The sequence below is a fragment of the Perissodus microlepis genome, chromosome 11 (genome assembly GCF_051167445.1).
Source record: "Perissodus microlepis isolate ML-2025 ecotype Zambia chromosome 11, ASM5116744v1, whole genome shotgun sequence".
NCBI lineage: Eukaryota > Metazoa > Chordata > Actinopteri > Cichliformes > Cichlidae > Perissodus > Perissodus microlepis.
In genome coordinates this window covers 1,013,143-1,037,370 of record NC_140471.1, presented here as the reverse complement: position 1 = coordinate 1,037,370, position 24,228 = coordinate 1,013,143, and the positions used below count along the sequence as shown (strand labels likewise).

At 42.9% G+C, this 24,228-nt stretch overlaps 2 protein-coding genes across 4 annotated transcripts in view; both read left to right on the top strand.

The window, feature by feature from the left end:
* Positions 1-24,228, top strand: part of LOC146377003 (NACHT, LRR and PYD domains-containing protein 12-like) — a 554,927-nt gene that overhangs the window by 14,224 nt on the left and 516,475 nt on the right. For 2 of the 3 annotated variants that reach the window (XM_084944977.1, XM_084944980.1), the window contains exons 5-6: positions 6-1,839; positions 18,502-18,675. In XM_084944977.1, coding sequence (XP_084801103.1) covers positions 6-1,839; positions 18,502-18,675 — 2,008 coding nt within the window. The remainder of the gene's footprint in view (positions 1-5; positions 1,840-18,501; positions 18,676-24,228) is intronic. The other variant, XM_084944978.1, reaches the window with a different exon arrangement.
* On the top strand, positions 4,776-9,957 carry LOC146377013 (uncharacterized). Its single transcript, XM_084944270.1, has 7 exons — positions 4,776-4,845; positions 6,228-6,431; positions 6,732-6,881; positions 7,872-8,099; positions 8,233-8,300; positions 8,811-8,854; positions 9,608-9,957. The coding sequence occupies exons 1-7, from the start codon at positions 4,776-4,778 to the stop codon at positions 9,657-9,659; spliced, it is 816 nt and encodes a 271-aa protein (XP_084800396.1). The 3' UTR covers positions 9,660-9,957.

Here is a 24,228-nt window from a genome sequence, read left to right as displayed (position 1 = left end):
TTCAGCAGATGTTGGTCTGCAGGAGGTTTTAGATGAACATAAGATCAGTCTGAGGAGGAGATGTGAACGTGTGACTGAAGGAAGTGATGAAACAGGAAGTAGAACCCTCCTCAACAGGATCTACACTGAGCTCTACATCACAGAGGGACAGAGTGAAGAGGTTCATACCCAACATGAGGTGAGGCAGCTGGAGACAGCTTCCAAGATGGACGCCCTCCATGACGCTCCAATCAGGTGCCAGGACATCTTTAAAGCCTTACCTGACCAACAGAGACCCATCAGAGTGGTTCTGACCAACGGCGTGGCTGGTGTTGGAAAAACCTTCTCAGTGCAGAAGTTCACTCTGGACTGGGCAGAGGGCTTGGAGAACCAACATGTCAGTGTGGTGGTTCTGCTTTCATTCAGGGAGCTGAACCTGATCAGAGATGAGCAGTACAGTCTTCTGGAGCTGCTCCATGTTTTCCATCCAACATTACAGAAGGTCACAGCAGAGAAGCTGGCTGTCTCTCAGCTTTTGTTCATCTTTGACGGCCTGGATGAAAGCAGACTTTCATTGGATTTCACCAACAGGAAGCTGCTGTCTGATGTCACACAGAAGTCATCAGTCAGCCAGCTGCTGACAAACCTCATCCAGGGGAAGCTGCTTCCCTCGGCTCTCGTCTGGATAACTTCCCGACCTGCAGCAGCCAATCAGATCCCTCCTACATGTGTTGACAGGCTAACAGAAGTACGAGGCTTCACTGACGCCCAGAAGGAGGAGTACTTCAGGAGGAGATTCAGTGATGAAGAGCTGTCCAGCAGAATCATCTCCCACATGAAGACATCCAGGAGCCTCCACATCATGTGTAGTATCCCAGTCTTCTGCTGGATCACTGCTACAGTTCTGGAGCACATGTTGACTACAGAGCAGAGAGGAGAGCTGCCCAAGACCCTGACTGACATGTACTCACACTTCCTGCTGGTTCAGACAAAGAGGAAGAAGAACAAGTACCATGAGGGACATGAGACGAGTCCACAGGAGCTGATGGAGGCTGACAGGGAAGTTCTTCTGAAGCTGGGGAGGCTGGCGTTTGAACATCTGGAGAAAGGAAACATCATGTTCTACCAAGAAGACCTGGAGCAGTGTGGTCTGGATGTGACAGAGGCCTCGGTGTACTCAGGAGTTTGTACAGAGATCTTCAAAAGAGAGTGTGTGATCTTCCAGAAACCAGTCTACTGCTTTGTTCATCTGAGCATTCAGGAGTTTCTGGCTGCAGTCTACATGTTCCACTGTCACACCAACAGGAAGACAGAGGTGCTGGAGGACTTTCTGGGGCTAGACTGGTATGATGACAGTGATGATGATGATGATGATGATGATGATGCAGGCAACTCTTTTCTGGATGATTTCCTCAACAGAGTCATGTATAAATCCCTTGAGAGTGAAAATGGCCACCTGGACCTGTTTGTTCGCTTCCTTCATGGCCTCTCTCTAGAGTCCAACCAGAGACTCTTAGGAGGTCTGCTGGGTCAGACAGAGATCTGTCCAGAAATCATCCAGAGTGTTATCAACAACCTGAAGAAGATGAACAGTGATGAAATCTCTCCTGACAGAAGCATCAACATCTTCCACTGTCTGATGGAGATGAACGACCTCTCAGTACATCAGGAGATCCAAGAGTTCCTGAAGTCAGAGAACAGATCAGAGAAGAAACTCTCTGAGATCCAGTGCTCAGCTCTGGCCTTCATGCTGCAGATGTCAGAGGAGGTTCTGGATGAGTTGGACCTGCAGAAGTACAACACATCAAAACGGGGACGACAGAGACTGATTCCAGCTGTGAGGAACTGCAGAAAGGCTCGGTGAGTCCAGATGTGATCATTAACATCATTAATTAGTGTAGATCAGTAGTTTAGTTGGTAAATGGTAAATGGACTGGTTCTTATAGTGCTTTTCTACTCTGTCTGAGCACTCAAAGCACGTTTATACAACTAATTCATTCACCCAATCACACAAGCACTTCTTTCTGAGCTTTTAAGTGCTAAGTAGTGCTAAGTAGTCTACCATTCATTCACATTGCTCCGATGGAGCAACATGGGGTTAGTATCTTGCCCAAGGATATTTGGCATGCAGACTGGAGCAGCCTGAGACCGAACCACCGACCTTCTGGTTAATGGCTGATCTGCTCTGCCACCTGAGCTACAGCCACCCACAGTACTAAACGACTCTCATTAGTTTTTCTCAGATAAAATGACATTTTGTGTTGATCAGTAAATGTGTGTGTGCGCTTAGCATGATCCTGCATTGGTAGTCGTACGCTGTGTGTTGTAGACTCGCCTTGTAATCGGAAGGTTGCCGGTTTGAGCCCCGGCTCGGACAGTCTCGGTCGTTGTGTCCTTGGGCAAGACACTTCACCCGTTGCCTACTGGTGGTGGTCAGAGGGCCCGGTGGCGCCAGTGTCCGGCAGCCTCGCCTCTGTCAGTGCGCCCCAGGGTGGCTGTGGCTACATTGTAGCTGCCATCACCAGTGTGTGAATGTGTGTGTGAATGGGTGGATGACTGAATGTAGGGTGAAGCGCTTTGGGGTCCTTAGGGACTAGTAAAGCGCTAAACAAATACAGGCCATTTACCATTTGCCATTTACAAACAGAGACAAATATCCAGAGCAGTCACCGTCTGAGCTTCTCCTCTGACACAGAGTTTAGTGGCATAAACATGGTGAGTGAGAGTGAAGGTGCTGAGGAAGACTCTGGTTTAGTGTGATTAAAGTGTGATATACTGATGAGTGGCAATGCTGTGGGTCAGAGTGAGGGCTCAGAGGTGAACCAGCTGTGCTCTCTTACTGCCCACAGTGGGACAAACTGAGTGAGAAGACACTGCTGACATCTGGACTGAACATGTGTCAAATCTGTGAGCTAACACTGATGTCACAGCAGCACATGGATTCACTCTCATTCCTGCTGCTGCTCCTAATGATGAATGTCTGACTTCATTTCCTCATTAATCACAGAGCTGATTGTTCAATGTTTAGTTGTTGCTGCAGAAATGTCGTCCCTATTTTCTGCTGATGGAATTCACTGCTGTGTTTCTGGCTGCTGTTTACATCCCCGAGCTAACTTCCTGGCAGCCAAACGTCATGATGTCATCAGTGCTTTATAGACGGTGGGAGGTTTAGGTTGTAACCACAAACTGTTTGTGTCCGTACGCTGCAACCTTCCACACCATTCCTTTATTGTACAGACTCAGCAGCAGCTCCATGGATCCCAAATCCAAGAGTGGAGAACAGATTTGAAGTGTGTCACATCCATGCAGTCACAGCTGTTTCCACCATATTGAATCGGTGTGTAACTTTGCCAAAACAATGTGGGACTCTGTAGTTTTCTCTGGTCCCCTCCCCAATCAGACCAGGAGTGACATGTCAACCCGTTCTCACTCCCGATGCGTAAAATACTGACGATTTGTCACGTCCCTTGACTTCTCATGCTGACGCTAAAGGTACCCTTCCACGTTTTTATGAGATGCTGTGGGTTGTCAATTCATTCCAATATGAACCCGCTCGCGGCGATAAGAGACGCTTCAAGCAGAGGCTCGAGCCATCCATTTACTCCAATAATAACCCCGTCACGGCGAAACATGGCATCTTGAAGTACAATCTAACTGGAGAACCGGGGACCCTCTAAGCGAACGTGTTTTTCTCCCTAATTTAATGCTTTCTTTTAATGACATCGTTAACATTTCTCAACAAAAACACATGAAAGTATCACTGATAATTCAGCAATAAAATCGCTTCATGTTGTGGCCATCACACAGTGTTTTCCAAAGTGATTCACGATCTGAAAGTGCGCAGATTTAACGTACATAATCCTTTGTTAGGTTTATTGTTTTCATTTCACACGTAAAACACATTTATAGATTCATTCACCACTCCTGTTAGTTTTGGATGCGCTCGGCTCCAACTAATCAGACCAATTTACGCAGACGGCGCACTAATCCCGCAACTGCACACTACCCATAATCCTCAACCGCCGTTGCTATGGAAATGAAGATAATCAACAGCTTGGTGCTACCCGTTATTCCTTTATTTACTCTAAAATAATAACCAGCGATAATACGAAAATAAACTGGCCCAGTTTTTAATTATGTAATTACAAATTGCAAATTTTATTTTTTTTATTTTATTTTATTTTTTACAAATTGCAATATTTATCTACAGCGCGCATTTAGCAAAACGTCAACAGATCTTAAGCAAGGCGATTGGATGGTTTTTACTGCAATGCATCTTGGGAGTCGTAGTAAATGTATCTTTCAACTCACGGTCCTGCAGCGAATTTTTCGACTCGACACGAGGCAGATCCTAGCTAAGTAAGTTGTGATAAACTCTATGGGTAATTTGCATGTTCACTGAAATATTAATCAGCTGATATTAAACTTGAAATGTTTTCACAGAGCAGTCTGTGTACCAAGAGAACTACTTCTGCAAAAGTTTATTTAATTTTTTTTCATGTGTAAGACACTTGCTTGGCCACCCAGCTAATGTTAGTACTGCTCTATTTTAGCAATGTATCTTTTCTGTAATTGATTCAGTTCTTTAAACCCTATTCTCGTAATTAACTCAATATTAACGACTTTAATCTCGTAATTGATTTTTTTTCTAAATATGGTGTAATACTGCCTATTATTATATTATTTATTTATTTGGTCAGAAATTATTTTTTTAATCATCTCACCAAAACAGACCTGAAACAATCCCTACATGTTCCATTTTCATTTGCAGAAATGACAAAGCCAAAAACCAAACCATGCCCTTCCTGTCAGGCTCCAAACACCTGCAACAGGAAGACATGCAGTGGATGCCTGGGCAGCCTGAACGTAAAGGAGGGTTTGAAAAAAAACATGAACAGTTTAAAAACAGTAACTGGGCTGCCTCTGTTAAAAACAACAGAAATGTGAGCAGGGTGGTGAACTCAGCCCAGTTGTCAGTAAGTTTAAAAGTTCTGATCTAATAAGTGGTTGGTCTGCTAGACAATTCTTTATTAATCACAGTTGTCAATGTTTTCTTGTATATCATGAAGTAAGAAACTAACAAGACATGTATATACTCATAAAATATTTATTTATCTAAGAGCATAAATAAAAAAGTTATTCACATCAGAATAACATCATCACACTAAAGACATCAAACTAGAAAAAACTTAAACTATTTTTATTTAAGCTACTTCTGATTTTTAATTTAATCGGCTATTAACTGAGAGACAAAACATTTCAAGATGGATTTTATCATACATTTACAGGTTTGGTCACCATAAATACTTTTTAACTATCTACAACAATAAAACAACAAAGATGTGAAACTTAAAGGTTTGTTATACATCTGTTTGCTTACATGAAAGACTGGCTGCATGTTTAATCCATTATCTGTAACCAGGTGTCCTTATCAGGTAGCCTATCCTAGCTGTCTTTGGGTGATACTCATCGTACACCCTAGATAAGTAGGCAGTTCACCACGAGATACATAGAGACAAACAAGATGGTGAGGATGAGGATAGTTAACAGTCACCAGCCATTCGATGTCCTGTTGCTAACATGAAAATAGTGTTATATATGCCTTATTACCTCCCCATGTGGTGTTCACATCACGAAAGCTAGCCATCGTGAACCTCTGGTGTTACACGCCTTAACAATTTTGTATGTGTGTGTGTGTATAGTATGGTCTTTCACACTCATGTATATACAAATGTAATTTTAAAAATCTTCACGAAAACCAGACCTGATAATTCTCTTTGAGACTTTCTAGTATAACAAATGTTATAATGTTACCAATATGACACCAAGATTCTTAAATAACTTAGATACTTCTTAAGAGGTTACCTGATTACCTCCCTGAGGTCGTTAGCATCACCATTGTACAAAACTCTTACGTCACAGTACTAGCTTGAAGTGTCAAATGTTATGCACTACAAAGTCAGGAAAGTAGTGTCATCAGAGGATAAAAGTCATTAGCTATCTGGATTTATAGTCACACTCATTAATTTATTAATGTACAATGTAGAAAAGCACTACAGATGTCACACTACCCCCGAGGGCACTTGTACTGAATGATTTGGGTCAGTGAGTGTGTGAGATGACTTATTTGATACCAATATTTACAAGTTGTAACTTTAGTAAAACCTAACTGAAAACATGCAAATCACTACGTGTACTGTACATTTTCAACCCATTTTAATGAATGTTTAATATTTAAAATTTTTCAGAATTACAAGTTTCACCTCCTGCTAAAAGTTCTACACCAGCAGCTGGACCATCCTCTGCTGACAGTGTCGATGCTGGACCAGTCCCAGACCCAGAGGCTCTAAACCAGGAATTTATTCTTCATTTAGAGCCTGAACCAACATCTTCCCTCTGTCAGCCTCCTGCATCCTCCTCTTCATCTCTGCTTCCTCCTGCATCCTCCTCTCAGTCTCTGCTTCCTCCTGCATCATCCTCTCAGTCTCTGCTTCCTCCTACATCCTCCTCTTCATCTCTGCTTCCTCCTGCATCCTCCTCTTCATCTCTGCTTCCTCCTGCATCCTCCTCTCAGTCTCTGCTTCCTCCTGCATCCTCCTCTTCATCTCTGCTTCTTCCTGCATCATCCTCTTCGTCTGTGCTTCCTCCTGCATCCTCCTCTCCATCTCTGTTTCCTCCTGCATCCTCCTCTTCATCTCTGCTTCCTCCTGCATCCCCCTCTTCATCTCTGCTTCCTCCTGCATCCTCCTCTTCGTCTCTGCTTCCTCCTGCATCCTCCTCTCCGTCTCTGCTTCCTCCTGCATCCTCCTCTTCGTCTCTGCTTCCTCCTGCATCCTCCTCTCCGTCTCTGCTTCCTCCTGCATCCTCCTCTCCGTCTCTGCTTCCTCCTGCATCCTCCTCTTCATCTCTGCTTCCTCCTGCATCCTCCTCTTCATCTCTGCTTCCTCCTGCATCCTCCTCTCCATCTCTGCTTCCTCCTGCATCCTTCTCTTTGTCTGAGCTTCCTCCTGCATCCTCCTCTCAGTCTCTGCTTCCTCCTGCATCCTCCTCTCCATCTCTGCTTCTTCCTGCATCATCCTCTTCATCTGTACTTCCTCCTCCATCCTCCTCTCCATCTCTGTTTCCTCCTGCATCCTCCTCTTCATCTCTGCTTCCTCCTGCATCCTCCTCTTCATCTCTGTTTCCTCCTGCATCCTCCTCTCCGTCTCTGCTTCCTCCTGCATCCTTCTCTTTGTCTGAGCTTCCTCCTGCATCCTCCTCTCAGCCTCTGCTTCCTCCTGCATCCTCCTCTTCATCTCTGCTTCCTCCTGCATCCTCCTCTCCATCTCTGCTTCTTCCTGCATCATCCTCTTTGTCTGTGCTTCCTCCTGCATCCTCCTCTCCATCTCTGCTTCTTCCTGCATCATCCTCTTCGTCTGTGCTTCCTCCTGCATCCTCCTCTTCATCTCTGCTTCCTCCTGCATCCCCCTCTTCGTCTCTGCTTCCTCCTGCATCCTCCTCTCCGTCTCTGCTTCCTCCTGCATCCTCCTCTCCGTCTCTGCTTCCTCCTGCATCCTCCTCTCTGTCTCTGCTTCCTCCTGCATCCTCCTCTCCGTCTCTGCTTCCTCCTGCATCCTCCTCTTCATCTCTGCTTCCTCCTGCATCCTTCTCTTCGTCTGAGCTTCCTCCTGCATCCTCCTCTCAGTCTCTGCTTCCTCCTGCATCCTCCTCTCTGTCTCTGCTTCCTCCTGCATCCTCCTCTCCAGCTCTGCTTCTTCCTGCATCATCCTCTTTGTCTGTGCTTCCTCCTGCATCCTCCTCTCCATCTCTGTTTCCTCCTGCATCCTCCTCTTCATCTCTGCTTCCTCCTGCATCCTCCTCTCCATCTCTGTTTCCTCCTGCATCCTCCTCTCCATCTCTGCTTCCTCCTGCATCCTCCTCTCCATCTCTGCTTCCTCCTGCATCCTCCTCTCCATCTCTGTTTCCTCCTGCATCCTCCTCTCCATCTCTGCTTCCTCCTGCATCCTCCTCTCCATCTCTGCTTCCTCCTGCATCCTCCTCTCCATCTCCACTTCCTGCATCTCCCTCAATTTCTACGGCGTACACCTCGGATGTCCCAAACAAAAAAAGGACAAGGAAAGGTTAGACGTTATGGTATTGTAAATGTACGAAACACATGACAGGTTTGTTAAGTTTAAGATTTCTTTTTCTTAATTTTTGCATTTTCTCCAGTTTTACAGAACTCATGTAAATATTTAATTTGTTATTTTTCAGAATGCCGAAAACACCGCACACAGAAGATTTTCAAATATGAAGAGATAGTAGACAGGAGAGTTGTAAATGTAAGTAATTTAGCCTGCTGCTGTGCAGATTTGTTTGCGTCTTTGGACTTCCCAGATTTGAACTGTGCCTGACTGACTATCCATAAGCTTTTGTATTTGATGAATCTACACTAATTCAGCCACTGAGTCAGGATTTCACTCCAAATAGGACATTAAATAAGAACATACCACCTGATACGACCTGGTCGTGCTGCCTTCCTGATGTTTACGTTCTTTAAAGTCCTCCTGACATCATGCTCAGAAGGAGTGATTGATGTGGAGGTGCTCCTTCCCATTCAGTAACATCTGCTTCAGTTAGTTTTGCTTGTGAGCCACAATGTAAGCAGTGTTGCTTTGCTGACATGCACTCGATGCTGGCAGTACAAGCATTGTAGTGGTTCTTATGCTTTTGTAAACTAATTGTATAATATATTGAGCCATTCAATAGTACACAAATGTTTATAAGCTCCTTTTTGTATGCAACTTGCATGTCTTTCTGAATTAATTGTTTGTTTATATCATGTTTCTCAGGAAAAAGAAGAAGTTAAAGTCAAGTGGAAGCCCTGCTCAACATGGTATGTAGTAACAACTTTGTTGGATGGGAGCAGACATTCATATTGTTGATAAATAGTTATCACCTCAATTTGAATTCATGTATTAGGACTAAAGTAAATTGGGAGCTTTTAGCTATCAAGCTGCTCTTCTGTGAGGAGCTTGATAGATGTCCACCTCCAGAGTCCATTATGAGTTTTGGAGGTGGACATGGTCAACACTTTTAAGAGTAGGCATAAGACTTTACTTCTTTATAGAGCTTATAGTTAGGGCTGGTTCAGGTCAGCCCTTAGTTATGCTGTAATAGGACCAGACTGCTGGGGGTTAGTGTCCCCCCCCTCTCTCTCTCTGTCTGTCTCTTTCAGGGTTATGCAGGCTCAGTATTGGTTGAAGATGCAGTCACGTCTCGTTTTACTGAAAACTCTCCCCCTCTCCCTCACCATCTGTAAACATACATGTCTCAGTAATGCAGTTCATGCATGTTACTAACTAAACTTCTTCCCTGGAGTTTCTGTGCTCTCTCTCATCCAGCAGGTTCCGATGGATCGTGGCTGCTGCTGTGGTCCTGCTTGACATCTACTTCATATATTATTACTCTCTGACTTGATTTGATTAATTTATATTACAGTGAAGGTGTATAAAGCATGACATGAATATAGAAGATATTTCATCCTAAAAAATTGTCATATGTCACAACCTAAATTATCCTATTTTGTGTGTGTGTGTGTGTGGTTGTGTGGTTGTTGTTGTTGTTTGTTATGTTTTTCTCCTGACAGTGGCAAAGTGTGGGATGACACATGGGAACCTGCACAGTTTTATACACAGTAAACCAGGCACCACAGGTCGGAGAGATCGCACAGTTCAGTTTGTAGTTCAGCATAAAAGTTCAAAATAAAATATTTACTATACATTTCAGCCAGTGTCAGTCTCTGTTTCACTCTCTAATTTGTTTAAAGTAAAGTAAGTAACATCTTGTATGAGGTGATTAGGGTCAGCAGTACTGTGTATGGGAGCCTAAAGCAAAGTTAACTGCACCAGTACCAGCTTCAGAACATATTGTATATTATATGTTTCTACCTTTTTGTAATATGTCATGTTTAGATGCAGTGACAATTGCACATTTGGAGTTGTGGTCATATGTGGTTTATATATATATATATATATATATATATATATATATATATATATATATATATATATATATATATATATATATACAGGGTATTAGAAAAAATTGACATTTTTTGCAATTTTTCTTGTTTGTTTGCACATCATTATTGTGTGCATATTGCATATGTAACATTATTATTATTGTTAATATTATTATTAGATACCAAAGATACAATTTGATTAAGGGTTTTCCTGTCATAATGTCAATAAAAATGCAATTACACACGTAAACAATAGGATCAAAATAAACTTTTAAAAAGTCTGTTGATCAAATGCTGATTTTCAAAACATTCTAGAGGAAAATAGAGATAAAATAATCTGAATAGTAACGGTGATCTTGGATGATGATGGAGGCTTGAATGGATTATTCTGTTTCAATCAATAGGTTCATATCTATGACAAATATTTTTGATACGTTTAACAGGTTGGTTTAGGCCTGGCAATACAGCAAATATTCACAAACTTTTGTTTTTGAAGAATGTTTATCTTTTTTGGGATGAAGCTATCTGGCAACATGACACAGCCCTTTAACCTCATCTGTATGTCTATCATGTGGCTATGGTACTGAGTTTTGGTTTGATGCATATGTAGGTTACAGCTGGGGAATGGCAGTATGTTGTGGATTGATTTGGCATGTTCAACCACTGTCACACCAAACTCTCTCACTTATAACATGATCAAGGCCTCTTACTCAGTGTCATGGATTTTCTATACTTTTGGGGACACAGGGCCAAAGTCTGAGGCAGTAAGTCAGATCAAAGAAGGCAATGATTCTAAAATGGGAGTTTACTCATGTCATTGTATATATCCAGGAATATGTGCCTGAGGATAGTTGTCATGAAATCAATATTAAATCAAAGTATTCCTTAATTACCACAGCTGACACGAGTTCTCCATAGCTGCCTGCTGTCTCAGGATCTGTCTTCAAAAAGGACCAGGGAGTGCTAACATGTTATGTTCTAAACTGATGAAGAAAATGTACATTAAACATAATATAAACTTACTAAGTGAAGTAATGTCAAGAGGATTCCTTTAGCTCCTATTGGGTTGGTTCCTTGATCAGTGCAATACAGAATCATTAATCTGGCTTTATGTAATGTCCTTAAAACACGTCAAAATGAGGCTCAGTAATCTGTGTGGCCTACACATGCCTGTATGACCTCCCTACAACACCTGGGCATGCTCCTGATGAAGTGGCAGATGCTCCCCTGATGGATCTCCTCCCAGACTCCAGGACTAAAGCATCTGCCCACTCCTGGACATTTTGTGGTGCAGTTGGTGGATGGAGTGAGACATGATGGGCGGGCCAGTCCACAGAATCAATGCCTTCGTCTTGCAGGAACTGGTGACACACTCTAACCACATGAGGTCTAGCGTTGTCTTGCATTAGGAGGAACCCGGGGCCACCCACACCAGCATATAGTCTCACAAGGGGCCTGAGGATCTCATCTCAGTACCTAATGGCAGTCAGGCTACCTCTGCTGAACACATGGAGGGCTGTGCAGTCCCCAAAGAAATGCCACCCCACACCAAAACTGACCCACTGCCAAACCGTCATGCTGGAGGATGTTGCAGGCAGCAGAAGGTTCTCCACGGCGTCTCCAGACTCTGTCACAAGTGCTCAGTGTGAACCTGCTTTCATCTGTGAGGAGCACAGGGCGCCAGTGGCAAAGTTGCCAATCTTTGTGTTCTCTGGCAAATGCCAAACATCCTGCACGGTGTTGGGCTGTAAGCACAACCCCCACCTGTGGACGTCGGGCCCTCATAACACCCTCATGGAGTCAGTATCTGACCGCTTGAGCAGACATGTGCATATTTGTGGCCTGCTGGAGGTCATTTTGCACGGCACTGGCCTTTATTTCCTACCCCACAGTACCTTCCCTTACCGATTGTTTCCTACTCTTTTACTTATTCTTTGATAACGGTTGTCTGTCTAGATAAGCAATTTCATTTGCTCTGGGGCGAGTCACTGGCTCGGGTGCATTCTGGGACTGTCAGTTCACCACTGTGCTGGCATGCTTCTTAACAAACACACCACTACAGCAAACATCTCAATTGTACTTGTTGATTTCTTCGACAAAACACTGAACAAAAATTTTCCTTATGAGTGTGCTGCCTGGTGCTTTTAAATTTTGTGATCATTTGAGCAGCCCAGAAAGCATCCCATGAATTAAATTATGTTATTGTATCTGAACATGTACACTAGTCGTTAAATTAGATGGGAAAGAATGATTCAGGGTAAACAACTGCACCAAGGAAATTCCATTTTTCTTCTCAAAATGTAAAATGTCTGTTGATGATAAGCAATTTCTAAAACAGACATTGTAAAAATCACATTAAACAGAGATGTGATTAACTTTTTATTTTACCAAACATAACATCAATGATGACACAATCAGTCTTCATCAGAAGTGCTCAAATCACTCTCAGCGGCATTGTCTGGAATGTCCTCCTCCTCCTCCGAGTCCATTTCCAGGAGTGGTTGGTGGCTGAGGATTCTCTTGTACGTGTCCTTTACTTTGAGCATTTCAGCTTTCAGTTCACTTTTTTTTTTTAAACCAGCTATGGAGTCCTTTCTGTGCATCCTCCGACATGCCAACAAGGGAGGCTGGAAAAACAACAAAACTATTAAATATAAGTAAAACAAACAAACAAAAAAATCACCTCATAAACACAAGGAATTAGGATCCTGTAATTAAACATTTTTTTTAAAGGGAGAAGGCAGTGTTAGCCACCAACCTAGATATAGGTAAAAGATCCAGTAAGACTTTAGCATCTGCTATTATTTTCAATCAATTCATCAAAAAATTAATAAATAAAAGATGTCCTGATCCCCAAGGACCCCAAGAAGGGACCGGTCCCGTCCAATAACCTGCCTCAGTACTACATGGAAGCTCCTGTCAGGCATCATATCGGCTAAGATGAACAGGCACATGGGTCAATACATGAGTGGGGCACAGAAAGGAATTGGCAAGAATACCAGAGGCGCAAAACACCAGCTACTGGTAGACAGAACAGTCAGCCGAGACTGCAAGACCAGACTGACCAACCTGTGCACTGCCTGGATTGATTACAAGAAGGCCTATGACTCAATGCCCCACAGCTGGATACTGGAATGCTTAGAATTGTACAAGATCAACAGGACCCTAAGAGCCTTCATCAAGAACTCAATGGGGATGTGGCGTACAACACTAGAGGCCAACTCCAAGCCCATAGCACAAGTCACCATCAAGTGCGGGATCTACCAAGGAGATGCTCTGTCCCCACTGCTGTTCTGCATAGGCCTGAACCCCCTCAGTGAGATCATTAACAAGACTGGCTACGGATACCGACTACGGAATGGAGCAGTTGTCAGCCACCTCCTGTACATGGATGACATCAAGCTGTATGCCAAGAGTGAACGAGACATCGATTCACTGATCCACACTACCAGGCTATACAGCAATGACATTGGAATGTCGTTCGGACTGGAGAAGTGTAGTCGAATGGTAACAAAGAGAGGGAAGGTAGTCAGAACTGAGGGGATTGAACTACCAGAAGGCAACGTTGCAGACATAGAGGACAGTTACAAGTACCTGGGGATCCTGCAGGCGAATGGGAACCATGAAGAGGCCGCTAGAAAGGCTGCAACCACCAAGTACCTGCAGAGGGTCAGGCAAGTCCTGAGGAGTCAGCTGAATGGTAAGAACAAGATCCGGGCCATCAACACCTACGCCCTGCCCGTGATCAGGTACCCTGCTGGGGTAATAGGCTGGCCAAAGGAGGAGATAGAAGCCACTGACATAAAGACAAGAAAGCTCCTTACCATGCACGGAGGGTTTCACCCCAAGTCCAGCACCCTGAGGCTGTACGCTAAGCGGAAGGAAGGGGGCCGGGGACTGGTGAGTGTCAGCACCACAGTCCAGGATGAGACAACGAACATCCAAGAATACATTGGGAAGATGGCCGCAACTGACCGAGTGCTCAGTGAATACCTCAGGCAGCAGAAACCCAAGAAAGAGGAGGGAGACGAGGAACCATCATGGAAGGACAGGCCCCTGCACGGTATGTACCACCGGCAGATAGAGGAGGTGGCTGTTATCCAGAAATCCTACCAGTGGCTGGACAAAGCTGGACTGAAAGACAGCACAGAGGCACTAATCATGGCAGCACAAGAACAAGCTCTGAGTACAAGATCCATAGAGGCTGGGGTCTATCACACCAGGCAAGACCCCAGGTGCAGGCTGTGTAAAGATGCCCCAGAGACAATCCAGCACATAACAGCAGGGTGCAAGATGCTAGCAGGCAAGGCATACATGGAACGCCATAACCAAGTGGCCGGCATAGTGTACAGGAACATCTGTGCCGAGTATAACCTGGAAGTCCCAAGGTCAAAATGGGAGATGCCCCCAAGGGTGGTGGAGAATGACCGAGCTAAGATCCTGTGGGACTTCCAGATACAGACGGACAAAATGGTGGTGGCTAACCAACCGGACATAGTGGTGGTAGACAAACAGAAGAAGACGGCCGTAGTGATCGATGTAGCGGTTCCGAATGACAGCAACATCAGGAAGAAGGAACATGAGAAGGTGGAGCTGCTTCCACTTGTCTTTGCACTAGGATGCTGTCGGAGTAAATGTGCAGTCATATTCGTTGTGTTCCCACTAGTGCTGTCAGCGTTAATCTGAAATGAGATGAAATCTCCGTTAACGAGTTACCGCAGATCGCCCCGTGCGTGGGGCTGGACGGCGTCAACACGTTAACGAGCAAACTGCGCTAACGCACTAGTTCCCATCCATGTAATTGAGCATTGTGTGGCACATCCAACATACTGTTTTACTTTTGTCCATGACGCGCTTACCTTCAGGGTCATACTTCACATGAAGAACAAAATAGTTCCAAAGGCCAGATCTGAATGATGGTGGGGGAGGTTCAATTTGCCATGTTGCAACGAGCTTAGCTTCTGTCTTGCTAGCTTGTGCTGCGCTCAGTGGATCTGCGCTCGACAGTGCAGCCTAGGTGGAGTAGTCGAACGCAGATCCACTGAGCTCTCAACACAGACAGCCTCGTCAGAAGAAAAGTTGATGAAATAAATTAAAAATTTTGTATTGTTCGATACATATGCGTACCGAACCGAAAGCACTGTATCGTACGGTTCAATATCGATACGAGTATCGTTGCACCCCTAGTAGATGGAGAGTCCTCTTCACACACTGACGTTAACTATGGAGTTCCACAGGATTCAGTGCTAGGACCAATTCGGTTTACACTATACATGCTTCCCTTAGGCAGCATCATTAGAAGACATAGCATACATTTTCACTGCTGTGCAGATGACACCCAGCTCTATCTGTCCATGAAGCCAGGTAACACACACCAATGAGTTAAACTGCAGGAATGTCTTAAAGACATAGGCTACGTTCACACTGCAGGTCTTAATGCTCAATTCCGATTTTTTGATCAAATCCAATTTTTTTGTCTGCTTGTTCACACTACAGATAAAATGCGACAGCAAACGCGCTCTAGTGTGAACGCTCAAAGCGGCCGCATGCGCAAAAGAAGACGTCACACACAACGGCTCTGTTTAGACCCAGACCAACAGTATTGTTTGACTGATGGACCTTAATATAAAGACTTCGGACTTTACGTTTCCCAATTTTTGCTTTAAGTTATTTTGTTATTTACATAATAATGTAAATAACCTAATAATGATCCTTATTGGTGTTTTAGAGGAGCGGTGCTTCAAAGGATAGCTGCAGATTTCTGTCAGAATCTGCAGATTGTACAGTACAAAGAAAATGTTCGCGTTGTCTTCCCAACAGTTTCACTAACATCTACACTGGATGGCCAGGAAGCATTCGTGATGTCTTCTCCGGCTCTGATAATTGGCGTCTGTCTTGTGTCGGTGACGTAAGAGACGGATTTAATGCGACATGACCGTTCAAACAGCAGTCGCTTTCTAAAACATCGGATATGTATTGGACTCAGTAACACATACGAAAGTGACCCAGATCGGATTTGAAAATATCGGATTTGTGCCGTTCACACTGTCAGACCATGATTGGATATGGGTCGCATAGGGTCAAAAAAATCGGATTTGATGCGCTTTCGCCTGCAGTGTGAACGTAGCCATAAAGACCTGGATGGCCGCTAACTTTCTGCTTCTTAATTCAGATCAAACTGAGGTTATTGTGCTCGGCCCTGAAAATCTTAGAAATATGGTATCTAACCTGATTCTTACTCTGGATGGCATTACCTTGGCCTCCAGTAACACTGTGAGGAACCTTGGAGTCATTTTTGACCAGGACATGTCCTTCAACGCACATATTAAACAAATATGTAAGACTGCTTTCTTCCATTTGTGCAACATCTCTAAAATTAGAAATATCTTGTCTCTTAGTGATGCTGAAAAACTAGTTCATGCATTTATTACTTCCAGGCTGGACGACTGTAATTCATTATTGTCAGGAAGTCCTAAAAACTCCCTGAAAAGCCTTCAGCTAATCCAAAATGCTGCAGCAAGAGTCCTGACAGGGACTAGAAAGAGAGAGCAGATTTCTCCTGTTTTGGCTTCCCTTCATTGGCTTCCTGTTAAATCCAGAATTCAAAATCCTGCTGCTCACATACAAGGTCTTAAATAATCAGGCCCCATCTTATCTTAATGACCTTGTAGTACCATATCACCCTATTAGAGCACTTCGCTCTCACACTGCAGGCCTACTTGTTGTTCCTAGAGTATTTAAAAGTAGAATGGGAGGCAAAGCCTTCAGTTTTCAGGCCCCTCTTCTGTGGAACCAGCTTCCAGTTTGGATTCGGGAGACAGACACTATCTCTACTTTCAAGATTAGGCTTCAAACTTAACTTTTTGCTAAAGCATATAGTTTTCTCACTCACTATGTGTTAATAGACCTCTCTGCATTGAATCATATCTGTTATTAACCTCTGTCTCTCTTACACAGCATGTCTTTGTCCTGTTTTTCTTCTCTCGCCCCAACCAATCACAGCAGATGGCCCCGCCCCTCCCTGAGCCTGGTTCTGCTGGAGGTTTCTTCCTGTTAAAAGAGAGTTTTTCCTTCCCACTGTCGCCAAAATGCTGCTCATAGGGGGTCATATGATTGTTGGGTTTTTCTCTGTATCTATGAAGCGCCTTGAGGCGACTTTTGTTGTGATTTGGCGCTATATAAATAAAATTGAATTGAATTGAATTGAATTGAATTGAACCATTTTTCCACTGATATTAATCCTGTTCAATGACACATTTCATATCAGTGAATATGTTCTTTAGGACGTCCACTGACATGTTTAAGTGTCCTGCTGGAAATCACTCAAATCATCCATGAAATCCATGAAAAATCCTTTTAGTGTTTCTAACTTCACCCTCTGTCCTCTCTCTCTCTCTCTCCATCCTCCTCACTGCTTCTTTCACTGATAATCACACAAACATCGTATTCAGCTACAAAATAACACAATAATATCATCCGATGATCATTATTATAAGAGCGGGATCCATATTTGATATCAGAGTAACACACTGATGGCTATGAGCAGTCATCATCAGTGACTGTAGGTGAAACAGAAGCTTTCTGATTGGTTGCTGACCTTGGTCACCTTGTCCACTCTCACCTGTTTGTGTTTTCTCTCTCTTTGCTGTCTCCATCCTCTCTCTCCTTCCTCTCCCTCTCTGTCTTTGTACCATCACTCAGGTCCAATGGAAACAGTGACATTTACAAACCAATCAAACACAAACTGATCCATGTCAGTTTATAACAATATTCAAAGTGAATACATGCTGCTGCTGGACACAGACAGGTAACATCATTTTGACTTGCTGTCACCTGGATCTGGAGTCATAAACACTGAAGCCCAGAACAGGAATACAAATCATTTTCTGCCAACTAGCGACACACCAGCAGATAATGGCTCAGAAAGCTAAAATGAGCCAATCATTTCTGTGTTTAGTTCCCCTGAAATCAGATCTTATATCAGCAGCTCTGAGTTCATTCATCATTATTGTCCAGTGATGAGATTTCTGCTCCATTTGGTAACAGTCAGCAGGTTTTTCCTGCGTGTGGACGTGAACAGTCGTACCTGACAGCAGGTAGCAAACAGAGATCATCTTTCCGGCTGGAACTCTTCACTGAGCTGAACTCATTCAAAATGTTCTGGAGTCAGATTCAAAACAGGAAACAGTCCAAATGTGTGTCTTTACTCTGACTCTGGATCAGATCTCACTGACAGACTGTGGACATTATGGAAGCCTAAATGTGACACCATCTTCCTCCTTCATCTGCAGATTAAAGCCAAACAAAGATTCTCACTAAAAGTCTGCAGGTCTGAGAGAGACTAAATTGTTGTGTCATGTCAAATACAGTAAGAGGAGCTGAAGCACAGATGTGAAGAGCAGATGTTCATCAGATTATGACGTGTTTTGTCTTCATATACATTCAGTCTGTGTTTATGTGTTTATAATGCAGATTTCCTGCTTTTATAATAACACATTTTATATTTTCTATAATCACAGACTAACATATTGTGGACTCTCAGAGACTCACTGTGAAGTTGTGGCCTCAGCTCTGAAGTCCAACCCCTCCCATCTGACAGGGCTGGACATGAGTGAGAACAAACTGCGGGATTCAGCAGTGGAGCTTCTGTGTGCTGGACTGGAGAGTCCAAACTGTCGACTGGAGACTCTGAGGTGAGTTCACTGACTGCGGCTGTTGTTGTTTTTCTATATTTCAGATCTTTGATGTTTGAAACTTTCTTTAGTTCCTAAATGTTCAGGATGTGTCTGAAGACAAATGTGAAGAAGTTTGAGTGCTTTCAGAAATGTTGTCTTTCCGAATGACTGCACAACAGTTTTTCCTTTTGGCTCCAGTTAGAAGTGACAGACTTGAGCAGGGTTCATTTAAAGGCTGACATAAGTGGAGTGGTGACGGGAGGATGTTTGACAGGACAGTTTTTTAGCCTCCACAGGTTCATGTTGTGCTCCATCAGTCAGTGAAGATGAAGTCAGTACTGATGAGGCTGTGGAGTGTGTGAGGGATGTGAATGAGGCTGCTGAAGATCTGATGATAGCAGATAAAAACAGCCTGCAGACACTTTGAGATTGTGTGGAAACATAGAGAGAGAAAGGAAAGACATGAATTATTGCAAAGCTAACAAAGGTGAAGTTAGGAGCTGTGATGATGTTCATGGTATCAAAAGCTGATCTGGCTGCTACAGAGACGACCCACACAGCTGCTGTGGTGAGGTGTGTGTTAAAGCAGAGGAACACAGAGCAGTTGAACACAGGCCCAAACATGACAACAAAGCAGGAATCAGGCTCTGTGAGAGGATTTCAGACAGAAGCTGGAGAAGAGAAAGTACTATGTTTTAATGACTACAGAAAGCAGGCAGCTGAGACCAGTCCAAGTGTTTCCATGGAGCCCAGTCTAACATTCATTTATACACTAACGTACAGAGGTGAATGGGAAAATGAAACTATAGTTTCAAATGTAGAAATAGTTCTCAGTTCATTGACAGAGTTTAATACAGTTCATGGGGAAATGAGAAATGTTCAAAACAGTAGCTGGTAGGAAGTCTGCTTCACAAAGTTGGTTCCAATTCCAATAGTTTGTGATGCACTTGAACGCAGCATGAGCAGTTCACGGCCTAACCCCACAGAGACTGTCAGTCTAGACTTTCCTTTTTACCTGTTGGCTGTCAGTGAGATTTCAGAGCAATCAGAGACTGTGGGTCTGTGTATGAAGTATAATTCACGTGCAGTTGTAGAATGAATGGATTAACCCTAACCTGAGAAACATGTTACGCCCCGGCTCTGCTAGGCGACAGGGGAGGTAACATGAATGAGCCCAGATACAGGAAGGTCAGATAAAAAAGAAAAACAAAAGGTTTATTACCACAACTGAAAACCGTTACCGAAACAACTCACTAGGCAATGAGGTGATTTAAACAAACAAAAAAACTTATCTATAGAGATTGACAGACCACGTGACTTTCACGCATTGCTTTATGGGTACCCGTGGCAACAAAATCAAAACACTGCATGAAGCGCTAGCATTTCCAGCACCGGTAATCATTAATTCTGCGGTTTTAATCTCTACTTGCATTTTATTTGCCCCAAAAACAGTTCTGTACAAAACGACGGAGAACACGGCAGGTCCGTACAAAGACAGATGTGACGAAAAGGCAAAAAAAAAGTACAAGGAAAAAATCAAAGGAGTGAAAGGGTCAGACCCATATGAGCATACAGAGTGGAGTAAGGACGTTAGCCTGCTGCCCAACTTTCATGGTCCTAAGTGTGAGTACATACACTCACAAAATGTTTAGTAACTTCAGATCCCTGCTTAACCCAGGTTTCTGATTGGCTTTCAAGCAACTACCTTGTTTTAAATACTAACAAGACCGAGACCATGATCATAGCTCCTCCTGAGCTACATTCTAAAATCAGTCAGGTTCTTGCCTCTTTCTGTCCATCTGTCAAGTCAAATATTCGAAATCTTGGAGTAATATTTGACTCTTCTCTGGGCCTTGACTCTCAAGTAAAATCTTTGTCTCGTTCCTGTTTCTATCATTTAAGAGACATTTCTAAACTGCGACATATGGTTTCCTCAGCTGAACTCGAAAAACTCATTCATGCATTTGTGTCATCACGCTTAGATTACTGTAATTCCCTGTTTACTAGCTTGGATAAATCATCTCTCTCTCGCCTACAGGCAATACAAAACGCAGCAGCCAGACTACTAACTCGCTCTACCAAGCGTGTTCACATCACTCCCATCTTATATTCTTTACATTGGCTCCCAATAGAGTTTAGAATTCGCTTTAAAATTCTTGTTTTAACATACAGAGCACTAAATGGCCAGGCTCCAGATTACTTATCCAAGCTTCTTATAAAATACACTGCTGCTCGTCATCTCCGCTCACAGACTCAGAGTCTCTTAGTTGTTCCCCGTACACGACTGAAGACAAAAGGGGACAGAGCCTTTCAGTCTGTTGCACCAAGGCTGTGGAACAGTTTACCACTACAATTACGTTTGCTTGACTCTGTGGATTCTTTTAAAAAACAGTTAAAAACTCTTCTGTTCAAACAAGCCTTTTGTTGATCTACATATTTTATATTTTTTACATTATTTACATTTGATCTTTTACATTGTATATAATGTCTATTGATTTTATTGTTTATTTTAATATTTGTGTACAGCGCTTTGTGATTGTCTGTCTGTGAAAAGCGCTTAATAAATAAAGTTTACTTACTTACTTACTTACAAGCCCAGGTCCAGTTTACTTTGGTGATTTGGACTATTCCATCTCACAGCTGTTGTTTTTTCCCTTTATCTCCTGTACAAGCCAACGCATCTATTTGTCCTTTCAGGTTGTAGTGTTACACAACATTTTCAGATCTAATAGAAATAAAATGAGTGTTTTGTAATTCATTCAATTCATTGTCTTTATTTGTAACTGGCATTATTGTTTCATTCTATTATAGAATCTTACAAGAAAGAGGCAACATTGTATTCCATCGTGCTTTATTAGCTGCTTCAGTGAAAAACAAATCAACAATGGAAAAACAACCAACAACAACATTTCAAAACAACATACTGGAAAACAGTTATTCATCACTTGATTGCTTCAATACAACACTTGGGCACATATATGCGGGACGTTTCGTGGCTGTTTCGATCTCGCTCGCTCTCTTAACCGATCAAATCTGGCTGTGGTAGCAGCTTTAAACTCAGTCTGACCCAGGTTGATAGAGGGGCCCAGTCTGGATCACATTCCAGCATTTTGTAGGCTGGTTTTCCTACAAAACACAACAAACATTAGCCCGCAAAGCCACAGTGAACAAAGCAGCATAGCGCAACGAATTCAATTCAAATCAATGTAAGACTTATTTGTAACCTACATCATCAATTATGTTATGATAAATTACGTAATAACTACAACAGAAGACTGACCTGTGTGGAAATGCTTGGAGCAGACACGTGTGAGCTGGAGTGTTCTGGGACGTTATATTTGGTCTTCGAATGGCTGCAATCCAGGCCATCCGTCGGCTCTTTGTTACTTCGGAAACACGGCTTAAACAATTTCTCTTCCATGATGTAATCCAATAACAACCGATCTCTTTACCCGTCGGCTTCCCGTGGCTGTCATGCAACCGGCTATTGCAGTTAATAATAGAACAGCTTCTTGCCATTTTTTGTGCTTCTTTTTATTGCTGTGTGACTGTTTTCATGTGAAAGCCTGCGTGCACTAGTACCTCTTGCCACTCGTTCCCACAGACCTTTGCGGTTTTACCCCTGAATGACGTCACATTTTCAATCTCTATTCAAATAACACAAGAGCACTAATAGACCACTAATCATCTCACAGGCAGCAACTCAAAAACAAAGGTTCAAAAGGCAGCAGTACAAAGGCAGATTTCATTTGCGGCCCACGTCACCTCCTCTTGCGGCCTGCATATTGATATGAAGAAATTTTTTTTTAAATTATTATACGAAAAATGATTTAATACGACAGCAGAGTGTTACAGGCATGGCCCTTTAAGACTGTAGCCTCCTGGGTGGTGTTGTCCTTGCAGCAGGCAGAACGTGTGGGACCGCCCCTCCCGCTGTGTGTGTGTGAGGGAGAGAGAAAAAGGGGAAAAGTACGAGGTGCTACCGAGCAGAAACGGGAGATGGAAGCATGTAAATATAATAATAACCACTGCAGCCAAAAAGAGTGCCTGACAAGCCCAGTAAGCTATTAAGACTCAACTGTACGCTGTGTTCGTGTTTTCCTCCGAAACAATAAAGTTCTGCTGGAGCGGCCTTTCAACGCCTCTCTCTGTCTCTCGCTAGCAAAGTTGACCCAGACAGTAAAACTAGTTCCCGGCTACGAGCCCGACATGGAACCCAAAGTATTTTCCAGATGTCTCCTTACCGCGGTTCAGAGCCGCAGACCTGGCCGAGGTAACAAGAGAGTGCAAACATGTTGAGGGCTGTGTTAGCTCAGTGAGAGATTTATTTGGAAAGAAAACAGTTTTTAACTTGCTGTCGAAAACTAATGTGTACGCTCATGCCTGCATTTTTATTTTGTTAAATACAAACAAACAAAAATACAAACACAACATTATAGCAAAAGTGCTGCCACGTGTCTGGCCAGAAAGAGCTGTTTATTTGGTAGTTCAATAAATGGCTTCAGATAGTAAGAGTGAGAAAAGAAATATGTTCTTGTTTGCAGTTTTGTCTTGTTACACAATATTTTTAATTAAATAAAACAAACAAAACACTACATTTTAGGAAATATTAGTGGAGGTTTTCGTGTTTGTACTACATGGACACTAAAGTGGCCTCCAATGAGATGACGGTGCCAGAAGTGGCCCGCGGCTCATTTGAGTTTGAGACCCCTGCTCTAGAGAAAGAAAACTAGTCTCACCCTCTCTCCTAGTATGTAGGGTCAGCAAGAGCAATCACACAAAATGACAAAGGTCACAAGAAGATGCCAAGAAAAAATAAACTTAGCAACACGCACAATGCAAACAATTCATTGTTTATCTTCTAAAAATGTTTGGGAACTGTAATAAAAAGAACCATGTGTCTTCTGCAGACATTACCAAAAAGTTTGATGTGTCACATGGCTCTCTTCCTATTGAAAAAACAAAAGTTGTATCCAAGATGGCCGACTTCTAAATGGTCACCATGGTCACCACCCATCTTGAGGAGTTTGCCCCCTCACATATACTAATGTGCCACAAACAGGACTTTAATATCACCAACCATTCCCATGTTATTACAGCGTATCCATATAAATGGCCCACCCTGTAGATCAAGAGTATACAACCCCACAGTGACATATCAGTTTCGAGTCAGTCTGATTTTGCCTTTCAAATTAATAGCACTTTCAAATTGACCACATTTGACTTACTCTTGGAACCAGTGGCGTCGTTAGGCCTATTTTAGGGGTGCTGAAGCCTCCCTAAAATATTCTTAAGCCCCCCTAAATAATTTGGTGGTTTTTTTTTTTGTTTTTTATTTTTTTAACTTATTGGATTTTTTTTTTTTTTACAGAACTTGCAGATAAATTCAATATAAAGATGCAGGAATATGAGTTTAAAGAAATAATAATATAAACCTGTCGCTATTCACATAAATATGATCATAACTCGGTTGGTTCCTTTCACTTTACACTGTTAAGGTAGCGTCAGTGCTCCATTATCCAATCTGTTCCAGTTGTTCACAGGGGACGTCCTCATTACTGAAAATCCAGT

What these genes read in the sequence shown, in the direction of transcription:
- LOC146377013 (XM_084944270.1), top strand. Translation starts at nt 4,776, where the DNA reads ATGCCCTTCCTGTCAGGCTCCAAACACCTGCAACAGGAAGACATGCAG. An exon ending in TCCTCCTGCATCCTCCTCTT is followed by an intron (nt 6,882 to 7,871) that starts CATCTCTGCTTC and finishes CATCCTCCTCTC; the next exon opens with CATCTCTGCTTCCTCCTGCA. An exon ending in CAAAAAAAGGACAAGGAAAG is followed by an intron (nt 8,100 to 8,232) that starts GTTAGACGTTAT and finishes GTTATTTTTCAG; the next exon opens with AATGCCGAAAACACCGCACA.